Source organism: Taeniopygia guttata, chromosome 25 (assembly GCF_048771995.1).
Source record: "Taeniopygia guttata chromosome 25, bTaeGut7.mat, whole genome shotgun sequence".
Classification (NCBI taxonomy): domain Eukaryota; kingdom Metazoa; phylum Chordata; class Aves; order Passeriformes; family Estrildidae; genus Taeniopygia; species Taeniopygia guttata.
This window is the reverse complement of record NC_133050.1, coordinates 6,197,337-6,218,866: the sequence shown is the minus strand read 5'-3', so window position 1 is coordinate 6,218,866 and position 21,530 is coordinate 6,197,337. Positions and strand designations below refer to the sequence as shown.

Below are 21,530 nucleotides of genomic sequence, written 5' to 3'. Positions count from 1 at the left end.
GAATTTCTGCGGTGCCCCAGCAGCTCCCTGAGAGGTTTCTTATCTCCTCCCCTCCCTCTTTTCTCTGTCCAGCTTGTTGGCTTTAGGGCTGAAACATTTTGAAGGGACGGAGTTTCCCAAGCCTTTGATCAGCAAATATCTCCTGCCCACCAAAACTGCCCATCAGCTGACAGTGAGGATCAAGAACCTCAGCATGAACAGAGCCCCTGACAACATCATCATGGTAAGAAATTAAGAAATAGTTGTTCTTTAATTAAAAAAAAAAAAAAAAGTCGTTCTTTTGTGAGCAGTGAGGATTTCTCTTTTTTTTTTTTCTTTAGTTTAGCCACTGGACTTGGCAAATATTTATGTTCTGTTTTGACTGTTTAGAGCCCACTGGTAAATCTCAGTGATGCTGATGAAAAATTGATACAAATGAGATTTTGAGTAGGAAAACTTAAATAAAAGAGCTGTTAGCAGCCAGCTGGGCAGTAATCCTGTCCCTTTTGGGAACAAAACCACATAAAACAACACCTGCACAACTGCCTGAACCTCTGTGAGAGCAGCCAGGATGGCAACGAGCTCCTGTTCAGCCTTGGTTATTGATTTTGAATGTTCCTGTGGGTAGAACCTTATTAAAAATTGCTTTATTCACATGAACACTTAGATCCCAGAGGTGACCTGAGTTTGTGTGGCTTTGTCTGCTGTCCCCACAGTACTACAAAAAGACAAAGCAGCTGCCTGTGCTGGTGAAGTGCTGTGAGGAAATCCAGCCCCACGAGTGGAAACCTCCCGTGGAGAGGGAAGAGCATCGCCTGCCCTTCTGGTTAAAGGTATTTTCTGCTGCTCTGCGCCCAGGCCTGGCGGGGAGTTGTTGTTTGGTTCATTTCTTGTGGGTTTTACTTGAGTTTTGTGAGGGTTTTCCGTGTGGGATTTTTCTTGGAGGCATGGAGATAATTCCTGTGAGTCAGTCAGTCAGGGAGGACTGTGCCCAAGGGAACAGCTGGACTCATAAAACCCAGTTTTCTTGATCATCCCCTGTTACACAGGGAAATTTCCTTCCCACAAAATCTTGTGTTTACTAAAGCAACCTTTATAAGGCAAAAAAAACTTTGGTTTTTTTTTTTACTCAGGATCTCAGAGTCTCCTAAAAGCTTTGCAGTGCAACTCATGAATTTAAAGTACTATTAAGTAACATGCAGGAAGGATTATAAAGGAAATAAAGGAATTATAAAGGAAATAAAACCTGCTTGTAGAAGAAGGCCTGCTGCCTTCTGTGCTGCTGTGTGAAGGTGGGAATACAGGAGCACATAAATAATTAATTCCAATGAATTTTTGCTCCCTTTAGGCAAGCTTGCCCTCCATCCAGAGAGAACTGAAGCAGCTGGCAGAAAATGCCAAGGGGACACCAGCTTCACCTGAAGGAGAATCTGCCCTTTTGGGGCCAGAAAAGGAAACTTCAAACACGATATATGGTGACAAATATCCTCTGCTGATGCCCAAGGGGCTGGTGCTGACCCTGAAACCTTTGGCCAACCGCTTCTCCAGGAGGGCCTGGAGGAGACAGAGGTCTTCAGCTCTGAAGCCTGTCCTGATCCGCCCCAGCCCCTGTCTGCAGCCCAGCTCCAGCCCCCTCAACGTGCAGAAAACTCCCAAATTGTCCCAGTCAGAGGCTCCCCCCAGCAAGGTCCTGCGCCAGGTCCCCCGGCCCATCCAGCCAGCGCCACAGCCCCTGAACGTTCCGGCAGTGCTGGGAGGTGGGGATGCCTTGGAATTCCAGAATGTGCCTTCCACTGCCCATCCAAACTCCAGACAGACCTTCCCAGCTGCTGTGCCCCCAGCTCTGGTGTCCTCAGAAGCGGTGACTCTCCAGCCCAAGCTGATGCTGCCGGCCTTGGCGGGGACGAAGACGCGCAAACCTTGCGTGCGTAAGGGCTACCAGAGGAAAAAAGGGACGAGATCCACCCCGCTGATCAAACCTTCCCCTCTGATCCAGCCCTCCCCTGTCATCCTGACTGTCCCTGCTGCCACGGTGAAGGTGGTGAACATTGGCAATGGCTGCAACGTGCTGCAGCCCCTGAGCACGGCGGTGGGCCGGGGCGCTCAGGCCATTCCTGTCACAACCCTGCTGGTGAATCCATCCACCTTCCCCTGCCCCTTAAACCAGCCCCTGGTGACCTCTTCCATCCCATCGCTGATTGTCTCTCCCAGCCCTGTGGGTCTGGCTGCTCCTGCTGTGGGGGAAGGCGAGGAGAAGCTGACCCTGCTCCCTGCTCCCGCTGCCTTTCCCACCGCAGAACCCAAAGCAGAGCCCACGGAGCTCTTTGTGCCCTGCTCCAGCCTTGTCCCCGAGGAGGAGAGTGGCACAAACGCTGCCCACGGGGACACTCAGGACCAGGGGAGCAAAGCTGACTGCTGCAGCTGGCCAGGAGCAGAGGGAGATGGGCACACACCCAAACCCGTGCCCGTGGTGGAGCTTTTGCCTCGCTTAGAAGCCGCTGATCCATCAGCAGAAATCAAATCTGAAGATTTAAACGACGCTCCCAAAGAGGCAAAGCTGGCGCAGAGAAAGGATTTTTTATGTGCTGAAAGGAAGGAGGAATTCATGCTGGGCCTCGGCCAGGAGCTGAACATGGAGGCTGCGTGCTGCTGTGGGGACGAGCCCAAGAAGGAGAAGGGAGAGGAGGAACGCCGGGCTCTGCCGTCCCCAGCCCGGGGGGAGCCCCAGGGGGACACAGGGGGGGCTGCAGGCAGCAGTGACTCCCCAAAAATCCCCCCCTGCCCCGCCGAGAGGGAGGCAGAGCTCAGCAGCCCCCCGGGCAGGCCGGAGGATTCATCCAGCGTGGACGGACAATCCGTGGGGACACCAGCCGGCCCCGAGGCCGCAGGGGAGAGGGAAGGGCAGGAGGAGGAGGAGGAAGATGAATTTGATGATTTCACGCAGGACGAGGATGAGGAAATGTCCTCGGCCTCGGAAGAGTCCGTTCTGTCCGTGCCGGAGCTGCAGGTAAAGGGAAAACGGGAAAAGCCTGAAAAAAGGCAACGGTGGGTGGCATGAAACACCACGAGGAGTTGGGAATCCACTGGGAATCCCTCTGGGAATCCACTGGGAATCCACTGGGAATCCCACTGGGAATCCACTGGGAATTTTTTGGAATCCCTCTGGGAATTTTTGGGAATCCCACTGGGAATCCCCCTGGGAATCCACTGGGAATTTTTTGGAAACCCACTTGGAATTTTTGGGAATCCCACTGGGAATCCCTTGGGAATCCCACTGGGAATTTTTTGGAATCCCTCTGGGAATTTTTGGGAATCCCTTGTGAATCCCACTGGGAATTTTTGGGAATCCCACTGGGAATTTTTGGGAATTCCCCTGGGAATCCACTGGGAATTTTTGGGAATTCCCCTGGGAATTCCACTGGGAATCCCCCTGGGAATTTTGGGGAATCCCTTGTGAAACCCACTTGGAATTTTTGGGAATCCCCCTGGGAATCCACTGGGAATCCCCCTGGGAATCCACTGGGAATTTTTGGGAATCTCCCTGGGAATCCCACTGAGAATCCCCCTGGGAAGCCCACTGGGAATTTTGGGGAATCCCTTGTGAAACCCACTTGGAATTTTTGGGAATCCCACTGGGAATCCCCCTGGGAATTTTTGGGAATCCCGCTGGCAAGGTGGGCTGACAAGTCTCTAACTAGCCTGGCATTGTCACAGAGACATTTGCCATCACGTTTTAAAATTCAGATTTGAAGAGCAGACTAAGGGAATTTATTGCAAAAATTCAGATTTTGGCTCTGCTGAGCTGCCAGGACTCCTCAGTGTGGCTGCTCTGCAAGAAATACTTCAATTAAAAATGAAATATTTTATTTTCCAGGTCGCAATTCCAACAGGCTTTTTAAGAGCTGAGATGATCATTAAGAAATAATTTAGAAGGGATTCCTTAATTAAGCCCTAATCTGCGGAATGGCAGATGCTGAAATTTAATTTGACAATTTTTAGGCAGCTCTGGAGGGGTTTGAATTCTGTTCCTTAACAAAACCCTTGAGTTGGGCAGGTGCTGATCTATGAAATTGGCTGTTGGATGCAGCGAGGAAATTGCTGAGTGATATTTAACCAAACATAAATAAAACATTAAGCCGAGCAAGGAAATAAAATAAAATAAATACGAAATAAATTAAAATAAATACAAAATAAATGGGATTTTTTTGTTATTTTCTAAGGAGACAATGGAAAAACTGACTTGGCTTGCCACAGAGAGACGTTTAAGCCAAGAAGGAGACTCTGAAGAAGAGAATTCCCAGGAGGAGAACTCGGAGCCTGAGGAGGAGGAGGAGGAGGAAGGGGAAGGAGTGGAGAATTTACAGAAAGATGATGAAATCTGTGGGGATCCAGCAGAGGAGCCCAAATCTGCCTTCACCACGGCCAAGGCAACTTCTTCCCCACAGCTGGAAGCCCAGGGGATGCCAGCAGGTGAATTCTTTAGGGTATTTAATTTTTTTTGGATGCCAGCAGGTGAATTATTTAGGATTTTTTTTTTTTTGTTTGGATGCCAGCAGGTGAATTATTTGGGATTATTTATTTTTTGGATGCTAGCAGGTGAGTTCTTTGGGTTTTTTGGTTTCATTTAATGCCAGCAGATTTAATTCCTCTGGGTTTTTTTGGAGAGCAGGTGAATCCTTTGGGGCTTTTTTTTTGTGGATGCCAGCAGGTGAATGCTTTAAGGTTTTTATTTTTATTGGATGGCAGCAGTTGAATTCTTTAGGGTTTTTTTTTTTTGGTTTTTTTTTGGATGCCATCAGGTGATTTATTTGGGATTTTTTGTTTTTTATGTCAGCAGGTGAGTTCTTTTGTGGTTTTTTGGACAGCAGGTGAGTTCTTTGGGTTTTTTTGGACACAGGGAGTGGGGAAGTAGAGCTGCTGTCTGCAGGGAAAACAAAACCCTGGGGATCCTGTCTGGGTTGAATTCCATGGATTTATCTGAGCCAAGTGGTGTTTTCCAGCTGGAAATTCAACTTTGGGCCCCACTCACAGCTCTGTTCACTGCCTGAAAAATCTGCAGATTTATGGTTTGTGTCAGCTGATACCTCAGAAGTGTAGAAGAACAATATTAAATAGTCAGATCTTTGCAAAGTTGAATTTTGTCTGACAAGATCACCTTGGAGAAAAGGAAATTAAACCAAGTCCAGCAAGTGCTAAATGAACTTGAGCAGTGAACTTTGAGAAAGGGACCTCAGCCCATTAAATCAACAGATTCCTAAACCTAAAGCAACAAAAAAAAAAACAAAAAAACCCCAAAAAGCTGGATGTAACCCCTCTTCAATTCCCTGTTGTGTGACACCAGGTATTTATCTATGATTTTAATATAATTAATTAGCTAAAATTAGCAGAGTTCACAGCCAGCTCAGTCTGTTCCCCTCGTGGTTGTTCTGCCCTGGTGTGCAGGATTTTTTACTTCCAGAAAAAGCTGCCATCAACTTGTGGCTGCATCCAGAGATTTTTTTTTTCACTCAGATGCTGTTGAAACAAGCAACAAAATTAAGATTTTATCCAGCTGGACTCGTGGGAAGTGTATTTCTCCTTCACTTCCAGGCAGCACAGACAGAAACTCCACACTGACTCTGTCGGAATTTTACAACCTGTATATTTTATGTATATTTTGCAAAGATTTCTGCTGGAATATTGCCCTGGCAGAGCTTTGGGGTGTTTCTACCACCAAGTGACTTTGTGTTTCTCCACAGGAGAGAACCTGAAAGCCCCTGGGAAGGGCAGGAGCTCCCACAGGACCAGGAGCAAGCGGGGCAGGGCTCGTGGCAGCAAGGACACCTCCAAGCTGCTGCTGCTGTACGACGAGGACATCCTGGAGAGGGATCCCCTGAGGGAGCAGAAGGACCTGGCCTTTGCCCAGGCTTACCTGACCAGGGTAAGGCAGCCCAGGAGCAGGAAAATCGGAGATTTTGGGGTTCTCTGGCACAGAGCTGAGCCACAGAGCTGCTGGGTCTGGCTGGGGTGGAGTTAATTTCTTTTATGCCTTCACTTCCCAAAGTGTCCCTTGCAGGAGAGCAGCTCCTCCTCTTCCTCATGCTCGAAGTTTTCTTCTGGGAATTCTGAATTTCCTTCTGGGTCTGGCTGTGGTGGAGTTAATTTCTTTTACGCCTTCACTTCCCAAAGTTTCCCTTTATTGAGGTGAAGAGGAGAGCAGCTCCTCTTCTTCCTCAGGCTCAAAGTTCTCTTTGTGGGAATTCTCTTCAGAATTTCCTTCTGGGTCTGGTTGGGGTGGAGTTAATTTCTTCACTCCACGTGTGGTGCTTCACTTCCCAAAGTGCTTCTTGAGGTGAAGAGGAGAGCAGCTCCTCCTCTTCCTCAGGCTCAAAGTTTTCTTCTGGGAATTTTGAATTTCCTTCTGGGTCTGGCTGGGGTGGAGTTAATTTCTTCTACGCCTTCACTTCCCAAAGTGTCCCTTGGAGGAGAGCAGCTCCTCCTCTTCCTCAGGCTCGAAGTTTTCTTCTGGGAATTCTGAATTTCCTTCTGTGGCTGCTCTGGAAGTGTCCAAGGCCAGTTTGGAGCAGCTGGGATGGCAGAAGGTGCCCACAGCAAGGAATGAGCTGATCTTTAATATCCCCTCCAACACGAGATACTCCCTTGTGGCAAGCACATTTCTCTCTCCCTCTCAGGATTTTTCATAGAGGGGCACAGAGAGAAATGAAAGAGAAAACAATTTATATTTCTGCTCATTGTTTTTTGTTATGTGGAATGTGTTTGGAGAATTGTTTGGCTGGGGTGATTGCTGGGTTGAATTCTGGTGAGGATCGTTTGAGCCTGGTGGCCAACCCAATCCAATCCAATCCAATCCAATCCAATCCAATCCAATCCAATCCAATCCAATCCAATCCAATCCAATCCAATCCAATCCAATCCAACCCAACCCAACCCAACCCAACCCAACCCAACCCAATCCAATCGAATCCAACCCAATCCAACCCAACCCAACCCAACCCAACCCAATCCAATCGAATCCAACCCAACCCAACCCAATCCAACCCAATCCAATCCAACCCAATCCAACCCAATCCAACCCAATCCAATCCAATCCAATCCAACCCACCTGGGGCTGGACTCTCAGAGAGGGTTACGAGTTGTGGGAGAGTTAGAGTGAGAGAAAGTAGTATGTAGTTTTAGTATCCTCCTTTTATATAGTATATATAAATACTATAATAGAAAATAATAGAAAATATTACATAATAATAAATATTAATAATATAAAGAATATAAAGAATATAAAATACAATATAATAATACATAATAAATTATAATTATATATAATTATATTATAATAATATATAAAAGAATATAAATAATAGAATATTAAATAATACAAATAATATGAGTAATATAATAAAATATAAAACAATATAAGACTATATAATATAATAATATATAATATAATGTAATAATAAATAACAATATAATATTAAAACTACATATAATTATATTATAATACTATATATGAATAATATAAATAATATTAAATAATACAAATAATATAAGTAATATAATATGATATAAAATAATATAAGACTATATAATATGATAATATATAATATAATATAATATAATAATAGGGATATAAATAATATAATATAAAATAATAAAGTAATATAAAATAATTTTATACATTTGTATAAAATGTATTTATGTATTTATAAATACATTTTATAAATACATTTATAATGTATTTAATGTACATAGTTATAATAAATAAATAATTCAGCTTTGTGAGTCGAGTCAGACATCCTCATTTCTTCCCACTGGGTTCACCTACACTGACAATACTCTGTGCTGGGCTTGTTTTTCCCCGCTGGATGTCACCAAGGCCTGGTGTCCCCTCAGGTGCGTGAGACCCTGCAGCACATCCCGGGCAAGTACGAGGATTTCCTGCGCGTGATCTACGAGTTCGAGATCGGCACGGACAAACGGACGGCCGTGGATCTCTACTGCACCCTGCAGCAGCTGCTGCACGACTGGCCGCAGCTGCTGACGGATTTTGCTGCCTTCCTTTTGCCAGAGCAAGCTTTGGAGTGTGGGCTGGTAGGTGGAGTGAGAGGAGGAGGAGGTGGGATTTTAAGTAGGATTTAAATTTAAATTTTGAGGGAGTGGGAGGATGAAGAGTTCTCTTTACTTTGCCCAGGCAAACATCTGGTGACTATTCAGATATTTGACTTCTTTGCCTTGCTGCTTTTATTAATCAGTGTGGGAATCCAGGGGTTCCCTCTGGCTGCCCTGGGACCCTGGCAGGGGTCAGGAACCCCCCTGGACAGAGCCCCCACAGACACTGGCTGTGATCTCTGTCCATGGAAAAGAGTTTTCAATCTTACAGGATCAATTACAAGCTCTGAGTGTTTGATATAAGCAAAAATTAAGTGTGGCACGGGTGCAAAAGTAAAATTTTAGGATTCTAGATTAGGGATTCAGAGGGGACAAGATGGAGGAAATTGGGTGTGCCTTGTCCTTTTTCTCCTTCTTCATGCCCTCCATGTTTCACTGTGGTGTTGGCATTTTTCTATTGGTTCAGGCTGGGGACACACTGTCCAACGTAGGTGACAGATATTGGCACGTTATTGTAAATCCAGCACAGGTAGTTTCTGGTATTTAATGTTTGTACCATCCCACTGAGGGCAGAGCCCCACACGCTGCCCTGCAGGACAGAGCTGCGGCAGGGCAGCAGAACATGTTAGAGATAAACAGAATAAACAACCTTGAAACAGCACAGACCAATTATGGCTTCTTCTTTGGCAATGGGGCTGAAAGACAGAGACTTTCTACAATCTGTGAATCATCAATACCACAGATTCCAACAAATCAGAATTGGAAAGTTTGGTGTTCTTTGTAAATCTGCTGTTGAGGATCAGCCTTCCCCACCTGACAGCAGAGACAACAAATAGAGCAGAGTGGTTCCCCCGTCTTCAAATCTGCCTCCCACTTTGCAGGATAGAGGTTTCACCTGTTCCATTCTTTCTGTATTTCCCTCTCTTTTTGTGCAAAGACAGGGAAATGCAGAAAGAATGGATTTATAGCTCATGTAAAGCTATACATGATTATACGTGTGGTTTTTCATTATACAAAGAGGTTTTTCTCTTCCTCTGCCTCTTCCCAGTTTTGTGAAGTGCAACAATACAGTGGAAAACAACAACCACGACAAGGAATTTTATTTAAGTCAATTCCAGATGCTTGGGAATATTTGCTTGAACATGAGGGTGAATCTTTTTTCTTTTTTGGCCAGTTTGAGGAGCAGCAAGCCTTCGAAAAGAGCCGCAAGTTCCTCAGGCAGCTGGAGATCTGCTTTGCTGAAAATCCTGCCCACCACCAAAAAATCATCAAGGTCCTGCAGAGCTGTGCAGACTGTCTGCCCCAGGAGATTGCAGAGGTAAGCAGGGAGCTTCTTCTCCCTGTCCCTGTCCTCCTGGAGACCACGGGAGTTGGCCCAGCACATTCTCCCTTTTGGGGTTACAGCTGAAATTCATGAGTCACAAAATAATTTGGGCTTTTTGGGGTTACAGCTCAAATTCACAAAGTCACAAAATGATTTGGGCCCTTTTGGGGTTGCAGCTCAAATTTATGGAGTCACAAAATGATTTGGGCTCATTGGGGTTACAGCTCAAAAATTCATTGAGTCACAAAATTATTTGGGATTTTTGGGGTTATTTGGCCTTTTGGGGTTACAGCTGAAATTCATGAGTCACAAAATAATTTGGGCCCTTTTGGGGGTACAGCTCAAATTTATGGAGTCACAAAATCATTTGGGCTTTTGGGATTACAGCTCAGATTCATGGAGTTAGAAAATTATTTGGACCCTTTTGGGGTTACAGCTCAAATTCATGGAGTCACAAAATCATTTGGGCCTTTTGGGGTTACAGCTCAAAAATTCAATGAGTCACAAAATTATCTGGGATTTTTGGGGTTATTGGGCCTTTTGGGGTTACCTCTCAAATTCATGGAGTCACAAAATTATTTGGCCCTTTTGGGGTTACAGCTCGAAAATTCACGGAGTCACAAAATTATTTGGGATTTTTGGGGTTAGAGCTCAAATTCATGGAGTCACAGAATTATTTGGGCCCTTTTGGGGTTACAGCTCAAATGTATGGAGTCACAAAATGATTTGGGCTTGTGGGGAATTCTGGAGGAATATTTCCAGGCTGATTTGACAGCTGGGTGGGGAATGACTTCAGAATATCCAGGATGCTCCCCCTGCCCTGAGAACCTTCAGGGGACAATGAGAGGAGGTGAAATGAAACCCTGGATATTTTTTTTTCCCTCTGGCTTTTTCCAGCTGAAAACCCAAATGTGGCAGCTGTTGAAGGGACACGACCACCTGCAGGATGAGTTCTCAGTTTTCTTTGATCACCTCCGACCCTCAGCCAGCCGCATGGGAGACTTTGAGGAGATCAACTGGACAGAAGAGAAGGAATATGAGGTGCAGCAATCTTTTCCCCAAAACCAGAAATGATAAAAACAGAGATAAGAAACATTTTTGAACTGCAAAAACTCTAATTAGAGGGTACAGTTCCAGTTTTTATTTTTCTTGGATGCCAGCAGGTGAATTCTTAAGGGGTTTTATTTTGTTTTTTTGGATGCCAGTGGGGTGGGAGAGCTGCTGGTGGACTCAACCAAACCCTTCAAGTTTTTGAACAGCATTTTTGTTTTCTGGGGGAAACAAAATTGGGTCACCTGAGGCAGCTCTTGTGTGTTTTTTCTGCTGTAGTTTGATGGGTTTGAAGAGGTGTCTCTGCCAGACGTAGAAGAGGAGGATGAGCCACCCAAAATTCATGGAGCCACCAGGAACAAGAAGAGGAAGGAGATTGGAGGCCAACAGCACGACAAGGTGGGGCTGGGGTATTTTACCTGGTATTTTTCACCTCTGAGCAAATTAAATTGGGATTAAATTGGGCCTGGGACATCTCTGTGTTATTTTTCACCTCTGAGTAAATTAAATTTGGATTAAATTGGGCCTGGGGCATCTCCCTGGTATTTTTCACTTTTGAGCAGATTAAATTGGGATTAAATTAGGATTAAATTATTGAGGATGTGGCAACACCTCACAGAGGTGGAAGAAAGGGGATGGGGATATTCCTGTTGTGCTTTGCTTGCCAGTATCACTTCAGTGTTCTGCCTGTTCCTTGTCTGTCTGTCTGTGTCAGCTGGGGTTGTATCTGTCTGTCTGTAAATTGGGATTTTGTCTGTCTGTCAGCTGGGGTTTTGTCTGTCTGTCTGTCAGTTGGGATTTTGTCTGTCTATCTGTCCACTGGGATTTTATCTGTCTGTCTGTCCACTGGGATTTTTTCTGTCTGTCTGTCCACTGGGATTCTGTCTGTCTGTCAGTTGGGGTTTTGTCTGTCTGTCTGTCTGTCAGTTGGGGTTTTGTCTGTCTCTCACTTGGAATTTTTTCTGTCTGTCATCTGGGGTTTTGTCTGTCTGTCCACTGGGATTTTTTCTGCCTGTCTGTCAGTGGGGGTTATGTCTGTCTGTCTGTCTGTCTGTCTGTCTGTCTGTCTGTCAGCTGGAGCTGTCTGTCTGTCTGCAGGAGGTGGAGTGGGTGGAAGGGATGAAGGAGTGCTCCTGCTCCTGCCACGAAGGCAGCAGCGAGCTGAAGCTGAAGAAAAGCAAGAGGAGGAGCTGCAGCCACTGTGGGAGCAAGGTCAGTGCAGGGCCGGAGTGCTGAGTCCTGCCAAGCCTCCAAATGTTGGGGAGAGGAGGGAATCCATCCCAAATGTTGGGCAGAGGAAGATAATCCATCCCAAATATTGGGCAGAGGAGGGAATCCATCCCAAATGTTGGGCAAAGGAAGGGAATCCATTCCAAATGTTGAGGAGAGGAGGGAATCCATCCCAAATATTGGGCAGAGGAAGGGAATCCATCCCAAATGTTGGGCAGAGGAGGGAATCCATCCCAAATATTGGAGAGAGGAGGGATTCCATCCCAAATATTGGGGAGAGGAAGGGAATCCATCCCAAATGTTGGGAAGAAGGGAATCCATCCCAAGTGCCTCCCTCTCTGTACCTGCCTGGCCTTCTCCCACCTCTCTCCTGCCCCTCCTTGCTCTGCTAAATTATCTCAGTTTTGATGTTCTTCTTGCTTAAGAAGAAGATTTTTGAGGGTAAGACGCTGGTGTGGGCACTATGTGAAAAGATCCATTCCTGATGTTATTATTATATTCTATTATTATTATATTCTATTCTATTATTATTATATTCTATTCTATTATATATGATATTATATGATATTCTGGTATATTAGATATTCTGGTATGGTGTATAATGGTATAATATATTGTATTATATTGTAATAATTTATTAATATATTAAGATATATTAATATAATATATCACTATACTAATATATTAATATAGTGTGATATATTATATATTTATAAAAATTAATATAGTATAATTAAAATAATAATCTATATTATAGTATATTATAGTATATTACATTACATTTATTATGTTTATTAGATTATATTAATTATATAATGGTATGGTGTGGTATATTATAGCATATTATATTATAGTATATTGTAATAATATACTTATATATATAATGTATTAATATGCTAATATAGTAATATATTAATATATTACAATATATTATATATAGATAGATAAAATAATATATTAATATTATATAATAATAACAGCAAATAATAATAAATAATAATAATATCAATAAACTTTCTAAAGCAAACCCAGTGCCAAAGTGAAGCCCTTGGCAGGGCCAGGAATGGCTGGGCAGCAAATCCCGAGCTGTGCCTGGGCTGGATGGACACAGGTGTGTGATTGTGCCCGTGGGTCGCTTTGCAGGTGTGTGAAAACAAATTCTACAAAAACAAAGATTGCCACGAGCTGCCTGCCAGCCTTGCTCAGCCAGAGTCGAGTCCTCAGCCAGAGGGGAAGGAGGCTGGAATGTCCAAGGAGGCTGGAGAGGAAATCCTGGAGGGCAGAGAGGAGGGAGAGGACAGAACAAAACCTGGCCCGAGGAAGGGGGAGTCTCTGTCTCCAGGTGTGTGCAACTTTTGTTGTCTGCAGACAGAAAACAGAATGGTTTGGAATGGTGTGGAATCCTCTGCACACAGTGAGCAGAGCTTCAGGCACTTGTCATGCACATTTATTATCATGAGAACTTCTAATTGTTGTCTTTTCACTTCTTTTTCCTTTTGTCCCTCCACTCTGGATGCTCTAAACCTGTCAAGCATTCCCTTCAACAAAACCTTTCCTGCCTAGAGAATATTCTGCCCTTTTCACAATGATTGCTCCATTTCAGCTCCTCTTTCCAGGATGCTGCTCCAGTTCCCAGTCCATGGTACTGTTTTTTTCCCAGTTTCCATTTTAGCACAGCAGTTCAGAACCACCATCTCTCTAATTTGCTTTTAAACAATCTCTGTGCTGCTTGTTTTTCCTCCACTCTGCTCCAGACAAGGAAAAACACAATTCTGGCAGAAAAAACAACCTGGGGGAGATCTCTCCCTCGCACTTGAGCCAGGGCTCAGCTCGTGCTGCTGTTTGGGACAGCACAGAGTTAAATGCAGGAGTTGAAATGTGGATTCATGCCTGGGTTTGTAACCAGGGTGCCCAGAGCAGCTGTGGCTGTTTCACTGGAGAGCTTTGCTCTGGGCAATGCACTTTTAAAAAATCTTCATCACTTCACGCAGCAATTGGTTGTAGCAACCCACAGGGGTGAAGAAAATTGGCTGCAGATTCTCTTCTTTGAAGCACAGGTGAGTAAAAGGCAGGTGGAGTCCCCAAGCTGCTCCCAAACATGCAGCATTAAACTCTGTAAACAATAATATCTTTAAAAGTCAGGGAATGAAGCCTCCAGGGGTTCTTCCTTACAGCTTCTCTGACCTTGTGTGGGTTTCTCAGCAGGATCTCACCTGGAAGGAAGGGTGGCCTCCAGCAGACCTGGATCTTGTGAGAAAGCTGCCCCAGCTGATGCCCAGCTCCCAGAAGGTGCCAGCGCAGGCGTGGACGCTGCCAGGGACAGGGACTCTGCTGCCACTGGCCCCAGCTGGGCACAGCTGCAAAAAGCTGCTCTGAAACTACCTCAAGAGACCAAAGAGTGCCCTTGCAGCGAGGGACTGAAGCAGCCTGCAGGGAATGCAGAGGCTCCCCCGGGGCTGGGCAGGGACCTGCTGCTCTCTGCTGCAGCAAAAAGTTCCCTGGGACCTCGACCCTGTCAGACTGAGGGGCTTCATTCTGCTGCAGCTGAGCAGCCCAGGGGCTCTGCTCTTGGCCCAGGAGGTGGCAAAGAACCTGAGGGAGCATCTTTGGCCCTGGAAGGAAGAGCAGAAGCAAAGCAGGGCTGGATCACAAAGAGCAGCAAAGCAGCAGCAGGTGAGAGCTGCAGCTCAGCGTCCCCTGCTCGCTGCAGCTCAGAGACACAGGACAGAGGCTGCACTGGAGCTGCTGAGGGCAGGCCAAGGTCCAGTGCAAGCAGCAGCTTGGTGGTGCATCAGCATCCAGCTGAGCAGCTCCGGGGCCAGAGGGAGGAGGAGCAGCAGCAGCAGAGGGTGACCGAGGCCACCGTGTGTGCCAAGAACAGCAAAGTCAGCTCCACTGGGGAGAAGGTTGTGCTCTGGACCAGGTATTTCTGCCCGACCTCCTCTTTCTGTGTGCACTGCTTGGCTCCAGCTCTTACAGGGTTAATTTGTTTTCATTTTAGATCCTTATTTTCTGACCCTTCCCTTTGGATATTGCTCAGTCCATCAGTTTGGCCTCATGAGCAGCTCCTGGCAGGGCTGTTATTGCAGCACTTCAGACCGGGAAAAGAAAACTTGAAACTTGCTCAAAAAAACCTTAAAACCTCCTTCAAAAAACTTCAAACCAGGCTAAAGGAGCTCTGCTTAGAGAAGGGTTCTTAAAACCTTCAAAAAACTTCAAACCAGGCTAAAGGAGCTCTGCTTAGAGAAGGGTCCTGGGGTTGGGGGTGGCAGGAAGGAGGGATTGCTGAGCTGGGAACAGGGCTGGGGTGTTTTTGGGCTGTTTTCACAGGGGTTTTGTTCTGCAGAGAGGCTGACAGAGTCATCCTCACCACCTGCCAGGAGAAGGGAGCTCACCTGGACACCTTCCACGCCATCTCCCAGAAACTGGGCAACAAGACAGCCAGTGAGGTGAGGGGTGGTGTGGGAGAGGGGCTGGGAAGGTGGGAGGTGTTGTCCTACCAGTCTCCCAAACTTCAATTTGATGAAAAAAATCATCTTGCAAATTAAAAAAAAAAATCAAAACCAAACCAAACTCTGCTCTGGTTTAGTGGTGCCAAAAATCCCCTGTGCCCTGGTCCTTCTGACAGGGTCACCATTGATATTTGAGCTGCACATTTGGTACTGGAGTTGTTTCTGTGGCTGCTACTCAGGTTTTCAGCCTCCTGCTTCTGTTTTTGCCTCTGGCTCCTCCCAAACTGCCAGATTTTACCTGGAGAATGGAACTTTCTTCCAGAGAAATCAACCACCCAGTGCTCTTCCATTCCTCTCTTCCTTTATGCCCAACTCCTGTTTGAAATGCCATCGTGGTATTGAGACAGAGTGAAAATTTAACAGGGTAGAAATCCATTTGGATTTAGGTGAAATGTGCCACTTTGAGCTTGCAAAATGTGATGTTTAGTCTGGTGACTGCAGCCCTAGCAGAACTACCCCAGCTAAGGAGAAAGAATGCAAATTTCCACACTAAAAGATAAAAGACTCCTTAGACTTTAAAACAGACAGGGCACAGTGACCCAGGAGTCCTTTCTGTACTTACTAACAAAAAAATTCTAAAATTATGATTTTTATTTTTTTTTTGGTGTTACAAAACACCCTGAATTTCCCTTTTCTCCAGGTGTCCCACAGGTTCAGGGAGCTGATGAGGCTGTTCCACACGTCCTGTGATGGCAGCTCTGAGGATGAGGAGGATGCCACCAGCACCAGCAACACAGACCAGCTGTCAGACAAAGATCTTCTGCTTTCTGAGGAAGAACCTGATGACTGAGGTGATAAACTACTGACTGCACCAGAAGAGGGTTTTTTTTTGGTGTTTTTTGGTTTTTTGCCAGTTTGCTGCTAGACAGGTGCTGTGGAAAAACGTTTGCACAGGTACTTGAGACAGCACCTTCATTTATTTTGTTCAATTTCCAGCCTGTACCAAACCAAAGGCAGGAAATAAAAGGAGAACATTCTCTAGAACCTCCCTGGGGAGCTTCAGCAGTGAAATAACAGAATTTGTGGACGCTGACCTGGCCTTGGGGTGAAGGTGGGGCCCAGCAGCTTCTGCCCAGGACCTGTAAATATTGTCAGTTTTCACGTGGAACAAACACATGACTTTTTCCAAGTTCTCCCCTCGTGCTGATTGTGAGATAGTTCCAGTCTGAATTCTCTATTTATTGTGTGGGTTTATTTGAACAGGCAGAGCAAATCCACTTTGCACAGCTGAAAAAACCCAACCAAAACACATATCAAACCAGCTCCCCAAAAAAGCAGCTTTCCTCCTTTGCAACACAACTGTGAGCCCCAGAAGTAAGAAAGATTTTTTTGATAAAATGAGAAAAAAACAGCAGCTGGGCCATCTCCAAAACCATTCCCTTTATTTTGGGAGTCATCTTAACGCCAGGAAATAAAGCTGGGTTAATCTGAATCTGCTTCATCCTCGGATCCATCTGCTCCAAATCCTGTCTCATAGCACTGGGCCAGGGTTTTTATCTCCTCCAGGGCCTCCTGGAAGTCGTCCTGCTCCAGCCCAGCCGTGCAGAAGCTGCTCCAGCGCCTCACGTTGGGTGCCTGCAGCTCCCGGCAGAGCCCCCAGAGCAGCCGGTGCAGGCCAGGGGAGCTCTGCAGGGCTGCCAGCACGGGAATGCTCTCAACATCTGCAGAGTGACAGGCACAGAAGGGGTTAAACAGCCTCCAAAATCTCAGCCCTTGCTCTCTGTGCTGCTTCACCAGCAGCTGGATCGATTGAACTTCACAACTCCGCATGCTGGGTCAGTTTGTTGGGAATAACTTTTGGTTTTTATCAATAGTTTTGGTTTGTTATTGGTAATTTTTACCTCTGTTAGGCCCTGCTCTCTCTGTTGCAGAGTTTAAAGGGATTTTTTGTTACCTGCTGAGGAAATTCCCTGAGCTTTGTCCAGGAGGAAGCCTCGTCTGGTCAGGAGAGGAGAGAAGAACTGAGGGAAGGGAGGTTGGGTGTGACAGGGCTGCTGGAGCACGTGGGATGTGCTGTGAGGAGATGAATAAAGTCACCCAGAGCTCCCTGAAGCGTTCCCTGTTCTAAACCAGCCCCAAGTGAAGCTCTAAAGCTGCACCCACCTGAAGGCTCCGGGGAATTGGGTGTGCAGGTACTGCTGGAGCACCTGCTCGGGGCTCTCACAGCTGTGCAGGGGGGACCTGCAAAGGAAATTCAGCATTTCCCAGCCTGAAACCATCCATGCCTCAGCTGCTTTTTAGCTGTTTTGCTCTAAAAGTAGTAACACTCGACTGGATTGTGCCTCTTGGAATGGAGGGAGCCTGGATTCCTCACAGGAGGGAGCAGAGCTCAGATGCTGAATTTACCTGGTGGCTTTCTCTTGGCAAATTCCTCGTAGCACAACAGACTGAGCAAAGCAGCAGCTGCCCTTTTGCTCCTTCCACGAGGACAGAAGCTTCCAGGGCACGTCCTGGTGGGCACTTAAAATATCAGGGAGCGAGGAGCCCGACAAGGCAGGGAAGGGAAGAGCTGCCCACGCAGCCACAACCTGGATTGGGGTGACAGAGTCTGGAGCACGCTCCTGGCACAGCTGGGGGCGTGCAGAACAGCTGCAGCACAGCTGGAAGGCATCCTCACCTTCCTCCCAGAGAAGGTGAGGGAGTCAGCAAAGTGCAGCATGGAGCCCTGGGAGGAGCAGAGCCTGTAGGGAGCTGTGAAGGTGTCGAGAGCTGCTGCCAAAATCGAGCTGCTGTGGTAGTTCAGGGATGCCTGGGGAGGAGACAAATGCAGGAATCACAGCACAGGTCAGTCAGCCCTTCCTTAACCCAGTTTTGTGTGTTTAATTTAAATGGTGCCTTTAAAAGAGGTGTTTTTCAGTTATTTCAGGGTTGGGATAAGCAGCCAGTGTGTATCTGTAGTTCCAGCCCAGCTGTTTGCTAACTTTGGTGCCAGTTTCCTTATCTTTCTTTGGCTCCTCAGGGCTCCAGTGAGGCTGGAGTTACTCCAAGCATGGAGAATAATGTAGAAAACCTTTTCAGTGCCAACACTGCAGGCAGCACCCCACCAGAAAGCACAACAGCCAAGGAAATGGGTTAGTATTTTCAAAAGTGGGAAGAAAACTACAGAAATTAAGCAGGGAAAGGTCTCTGCTGAGCAGAACAGCACTGTGAAAAACCACCCAGCCACAGGAAACACCTTGAGAGGGGTAAAGCTGCAGGAGCTCAAAGCCAAGCATGGTGGGTGATGCCAATCCAGGACTTACGTTGTATTTTATGTATGGAAACGTCACAGGAGGTTCTGGCTTGATTCCCAAACTCCCACTGAGTGACAGGGGGCAGAAGAGAGAGCTGTGACGGGAGAGGTGGGCAATGCCCAGGGCTGTGTTCATCAGCCTCTGAAAACTCTTCTGAAGGTCCTGGGGGAATAAAAATCCGACCACTGGAACCTCGAGGAGAAGACAACCTGTCAAAGGCAGGTGACAGGAGACAAGAAGAACCTTGTTCTTGGTTCTCCCCGTTGTTTACTCACTCCCACAGGACTCAGGACTGGAGTCAGGCCCCAGGTCAGGATCCCTTTCCGTGAATATTCATCGTGGAGCAGCTCTGTCACCTTGGCACCAACTCCAGAAAATCCATTGTGAAGGTCACAAAGGACCTGAAACCCCTGTGGGAAACAACAACAGCACCTCAGATTCTGCTTCACCCGGAGCAGGAAGCTTCTGGAAAGCCAAGGGAGCTTGGAGAAGGTGTGAACCTGAAGGTAATCACACTCCTCAACATAGAAATGCAGCCGATCTTCCAACTCCTCCACGCAGGCAGGGTCCTGCAGGAGACTTTCACCTTGCCCAAAGGCTTCGAGACAACCACAATCCCTGAGGGGAAAAAGGGGTGAAGAGGGGTTATTTTATCCCTTTTATTCACTCCTGAAGGCAAAACTCAGCTGCTTTTTTGGGTTCTGGAGCAAACCCCTGGCCGTACCCATCGTGCAGGTACTGCCGGATCACGTAGACGCTCTTGGGGTGCAGGTGCACGTTGAGGTAATCGGACCAGAGCCTCACCGAGGGCGGGTCCTGGGGGCCCACAGGAGCTGCAGCTGCAGGGAGGCAGAGGGAGAGCAAAGGTTTTGAGCTCTGAGCATCCCTGTGAATGTAAAATCGGTTTTCTAAAATGATCTGAGCATCCCCGTGGATGTAAAATCAGTTTTCTAACATGCTTTGAGTATCCCCGTGGATTCAAAATCAGTTTTCTAACATGCTCAGAGTATCCCCTTTCAGCTCTGAGCATCCCCATAAATGTAAAATCAGTTTTCTAACATGCTCTGAGCATCCCCTTTAGCTCTGAGCATCCCCATAAATGTAAAATCAGTTTTCTAACATGCTCTGAGCATCCCCATAAATGTAAAATCAGTTTTCTAACATGCTCAGAGCATCCCCATAAATGTAAAATCACTTTTCTAACGTGCTCTGAGCATCACCTTTCAGTTCTGAGCATCCCCATGGATGTAAAATCAGTTTTCTAACATGCTCTGAGCATCCCCATAAGTATAAAATCAGTTTTCTGACATACTCCGAGCATCCCCGTGGATGTAAAATCAGTTTTCTAATGTGCTCTGAGCATCACCTTTCAGTTCTGAGCATCCCCATGGATGCAAAATCAGGTTTCTAACATGCTCTGAGCATCCCCATAAATGTAAAATCAGTTTTCTGACATACTCTGAGCATCCCCATAAATGTAAAATCAGTTTTTTAACTTCTCCAGTTTTTTAACTTCTCCATTTTTTAGCCCATCCGCTGCTCCGAGCACCCTTATCCCGTGGTTTCCCTTCTCCCCGTTCACCGACGCCTGGTCCCGCCGGGAATTCCGCTGTGGGAGAACGAGCCCGCAGCGGCCCCGCGCACAAACCTGTCCCCGCAGCACCGGGATTCCCCTTCCCGTCACCGGCAGCGTCTCCCTACGGGAACAATCCCGGCGCGGCCGTTACCGGGGGCGCTCCGCCTCGTCCCCGCTCGTGTCCCGGGCACGGAGCCGCGCTCACCCCGCGGCTCCCGGTGCTCCCGGTGTTCCCGGTGTTCCCGGTGTCCCGCGGCGCGCGCTCCCGGTAATCGGCGACGGCGCCGTCCCTGCGGCACAAAGCGGCGGCAGCTGCGGGCACCGGCGGCGAGAGGAGATCCCGTCCCGCCCGGTCCCGTCCCGCCCGGTCCCGGTCCCGTCCCGCACTCACCAGGTCACCGGCGGCTCCGTGCCCGCCCCGGCGGCTCCGAGCGCGCCCACGCCGCCTGCAAACACAGCCCGGTCACGGCGGGGCCGCCGGCAGCGGTACCGGTACCCGGTAGCGATACCCGGTAGCGGTACCAGGTACCCGGTAGCCATACCCGGTAGCGATACCCGGTAGTGGTACCCGGGAGCGGTACCCGGTACCCGGTAGCAGTACCCGATAGCAATACCCGGTAGCGGTACCAGGTACCCGGTAGCCATGCCCGGTACCCGGTAGCGGTACCCGATACCCGGTACTCCGTAGTGATACCCGGTAGCGATACCCGATAGCGGTACCCCGTAGCGATACCCGGTAGCAGTACCCGGTAGCGGTACCCGGTACCCGGGCGCGGTACCAGCTACCCAGTAGCCGTGCCCGGTACCCGGTACCGGTATCCCGCAGCGATACCCGGTAGCGGCACCCGGTACCCGCTAGGGGTACCCGGTAGCGATACCCGGTAGCGGTACCAGGTACCCGGTAGCCGTACCTGGTACCGGTACCCGATAGCGATACCCGGTACCCGGTACCGGTACCCGATAGCGATACCCGGTACCCGATAGCGATACCTGGTACCCGGTAGAGGTACCCTGGTGCGATACCCGGTAGCGGCACCCGGTACCCGATAGCGATACCCGGTACCCGGTAGCCGTACCCGGTACTCCGTAACGACACCCGGTACCTCCCCACCCACCCACCCACCCATCCATCCGTCCCCCGGTACCTTTCAGCTCCAGCGCCACCAGCCGCGGCGCGGGGGTCTCGGTGCCGCCGGGGCCGCGGCCGAACCGGAGCAGCGCGGCCGCGCGGAGCTCGGCGGGCCCGGCGGGGCGGCGCAGCGCGGCGGCCTGGCGGGGAACCGGGGCGAGAGGCGATCAGAGCGAGCCCCGCTCCCGCTCCCGGTCCCCATCCCCGTCCCGCATCCCCCCGCACCTGCAGCCCCCACCAGTGCGCGCCCACGCAGCCCGAGTAGTGCCCGAGCTGCACCGTGACCGCCTCCCCCGGCATCGCCCCGCAGGAACCGGGAGCGCGTCACGGCCGGGCCCGCCCCGGACGGGCGGGGACAGCGGCGGGGCCGGGCCCGCCCACGGGACGCGGACAC

At 48.2% G+C, this 21,530-nt stretch overlaps 2 protein-coding genes across 4 annotated transcripts in view; one reads left to right on the top strand and one right to left on the bottom strand.

Moving 5' to 3' along the window:
• Window positions 1–16,630, top strand: part of GON4L (gon-4 like) — a 33,379-nt gene extending 16,749 nt beyond the window's left edge. The window contains exons 18-31 of one of the 2 annotated variants that reach the window (XM_072918621.1): window positions 73–223; window positions 696–812; window positions 1,328–2,986; window positions 4,200–4,449; window positions 5,718–5,899; window positions 7,867–8,064; window positions 9,257–9,400; window positions 10,304–10,447; window positions 10,736–10,855; window positions 11,555–11,668; window positions 12,830–13,028; window positions 13,892–14,609; window positions 15,033–15,135; window positions 15,839–16,630. In XM_072918621.1, the coding sequence (XP_072774722.1) occupies window positions 73–223; window positions 696–812; window positions 1,328–2,986; window positions 4,200–4,449; window positions 5,718–5,899; window positions 7,867–8,064; window positions 9,257–9,400; window positions 10,304–10,447; window positions 10,736–10,855; window positions 11,555–11,668; window positions 12,830–13,028; window positions 13,892–14,609; window positions 15,033–15,135; window positions 15,839–15,988 (4,249 nt within the window). In that variant the 3' untranslated portion in view covers window positions 15,989–16,630. Of the gene's footprint in view, window positions 1–72; window positions 224–695; window positions 813–1,327; window positions 2,987–4,199; window positions 4,450–5,717; window positions 5,900–7,866; window positions 8,065–9,256; window positions 9,401–10,303; window positions 10,448–10,735; window positions 10,856–11,554; window positions 11,669–12,829; window positions 13,029–13,888; window positions 14,610–15,032; window positions 15,136–15,838 lie in introns of both variants that reach the window. The other variant, XM_072918620.1, reaches the window with a different exon arrangement.
• On the bottom strand, window positions 16,564–21,524 carry MSTO1 (misato mitochondrial distribution and morphology regulator 1). 2 transcript variants are annotated; one of them, XM_030291506.4, is made up of 14 exons: window positions 21,362–21,524; window positions 21,153–21,276; window positions 20,399–20,453; window positions 20,213–20,297; window positions 20,080–20,128; window positions 19,156–19,264; window positions 18,932–19,049; window positions 18,707–18,841; window positions 18,441–18,593; window positions 17,816–17,947; window positions 17,545–17,726; window positions 17,302–17,379; window positions 17,093–17,211; window positions 16,564–16,859 (listed from the first exon to the last, which is right to left on the bottom strand). In XM_030291506.4, the coding sequence occupies exons 1-14, from the start codon at window positions 21,434–21,436 to the stop codon at window positions 16,621–16,623; spliced, it is 1,653 nt and encodes a 550-aa protein (XP_030147366.4). In that variant the 5' UTR covers window positions 21,437–21,524; the 3' UTR covers window positions 16,564–16,620. The 2 variants fall into 2 exon arrangements, with proteins under 2 accessions (XP_030147366.4, XP_030147363.4); XM_030291503.4 differs by having other exon boundaries at window positions 19,156–19,270; window positions 21,362–21,523.
• Window positions 21,525–21,530: the final 6 nt, after the last annotated feature.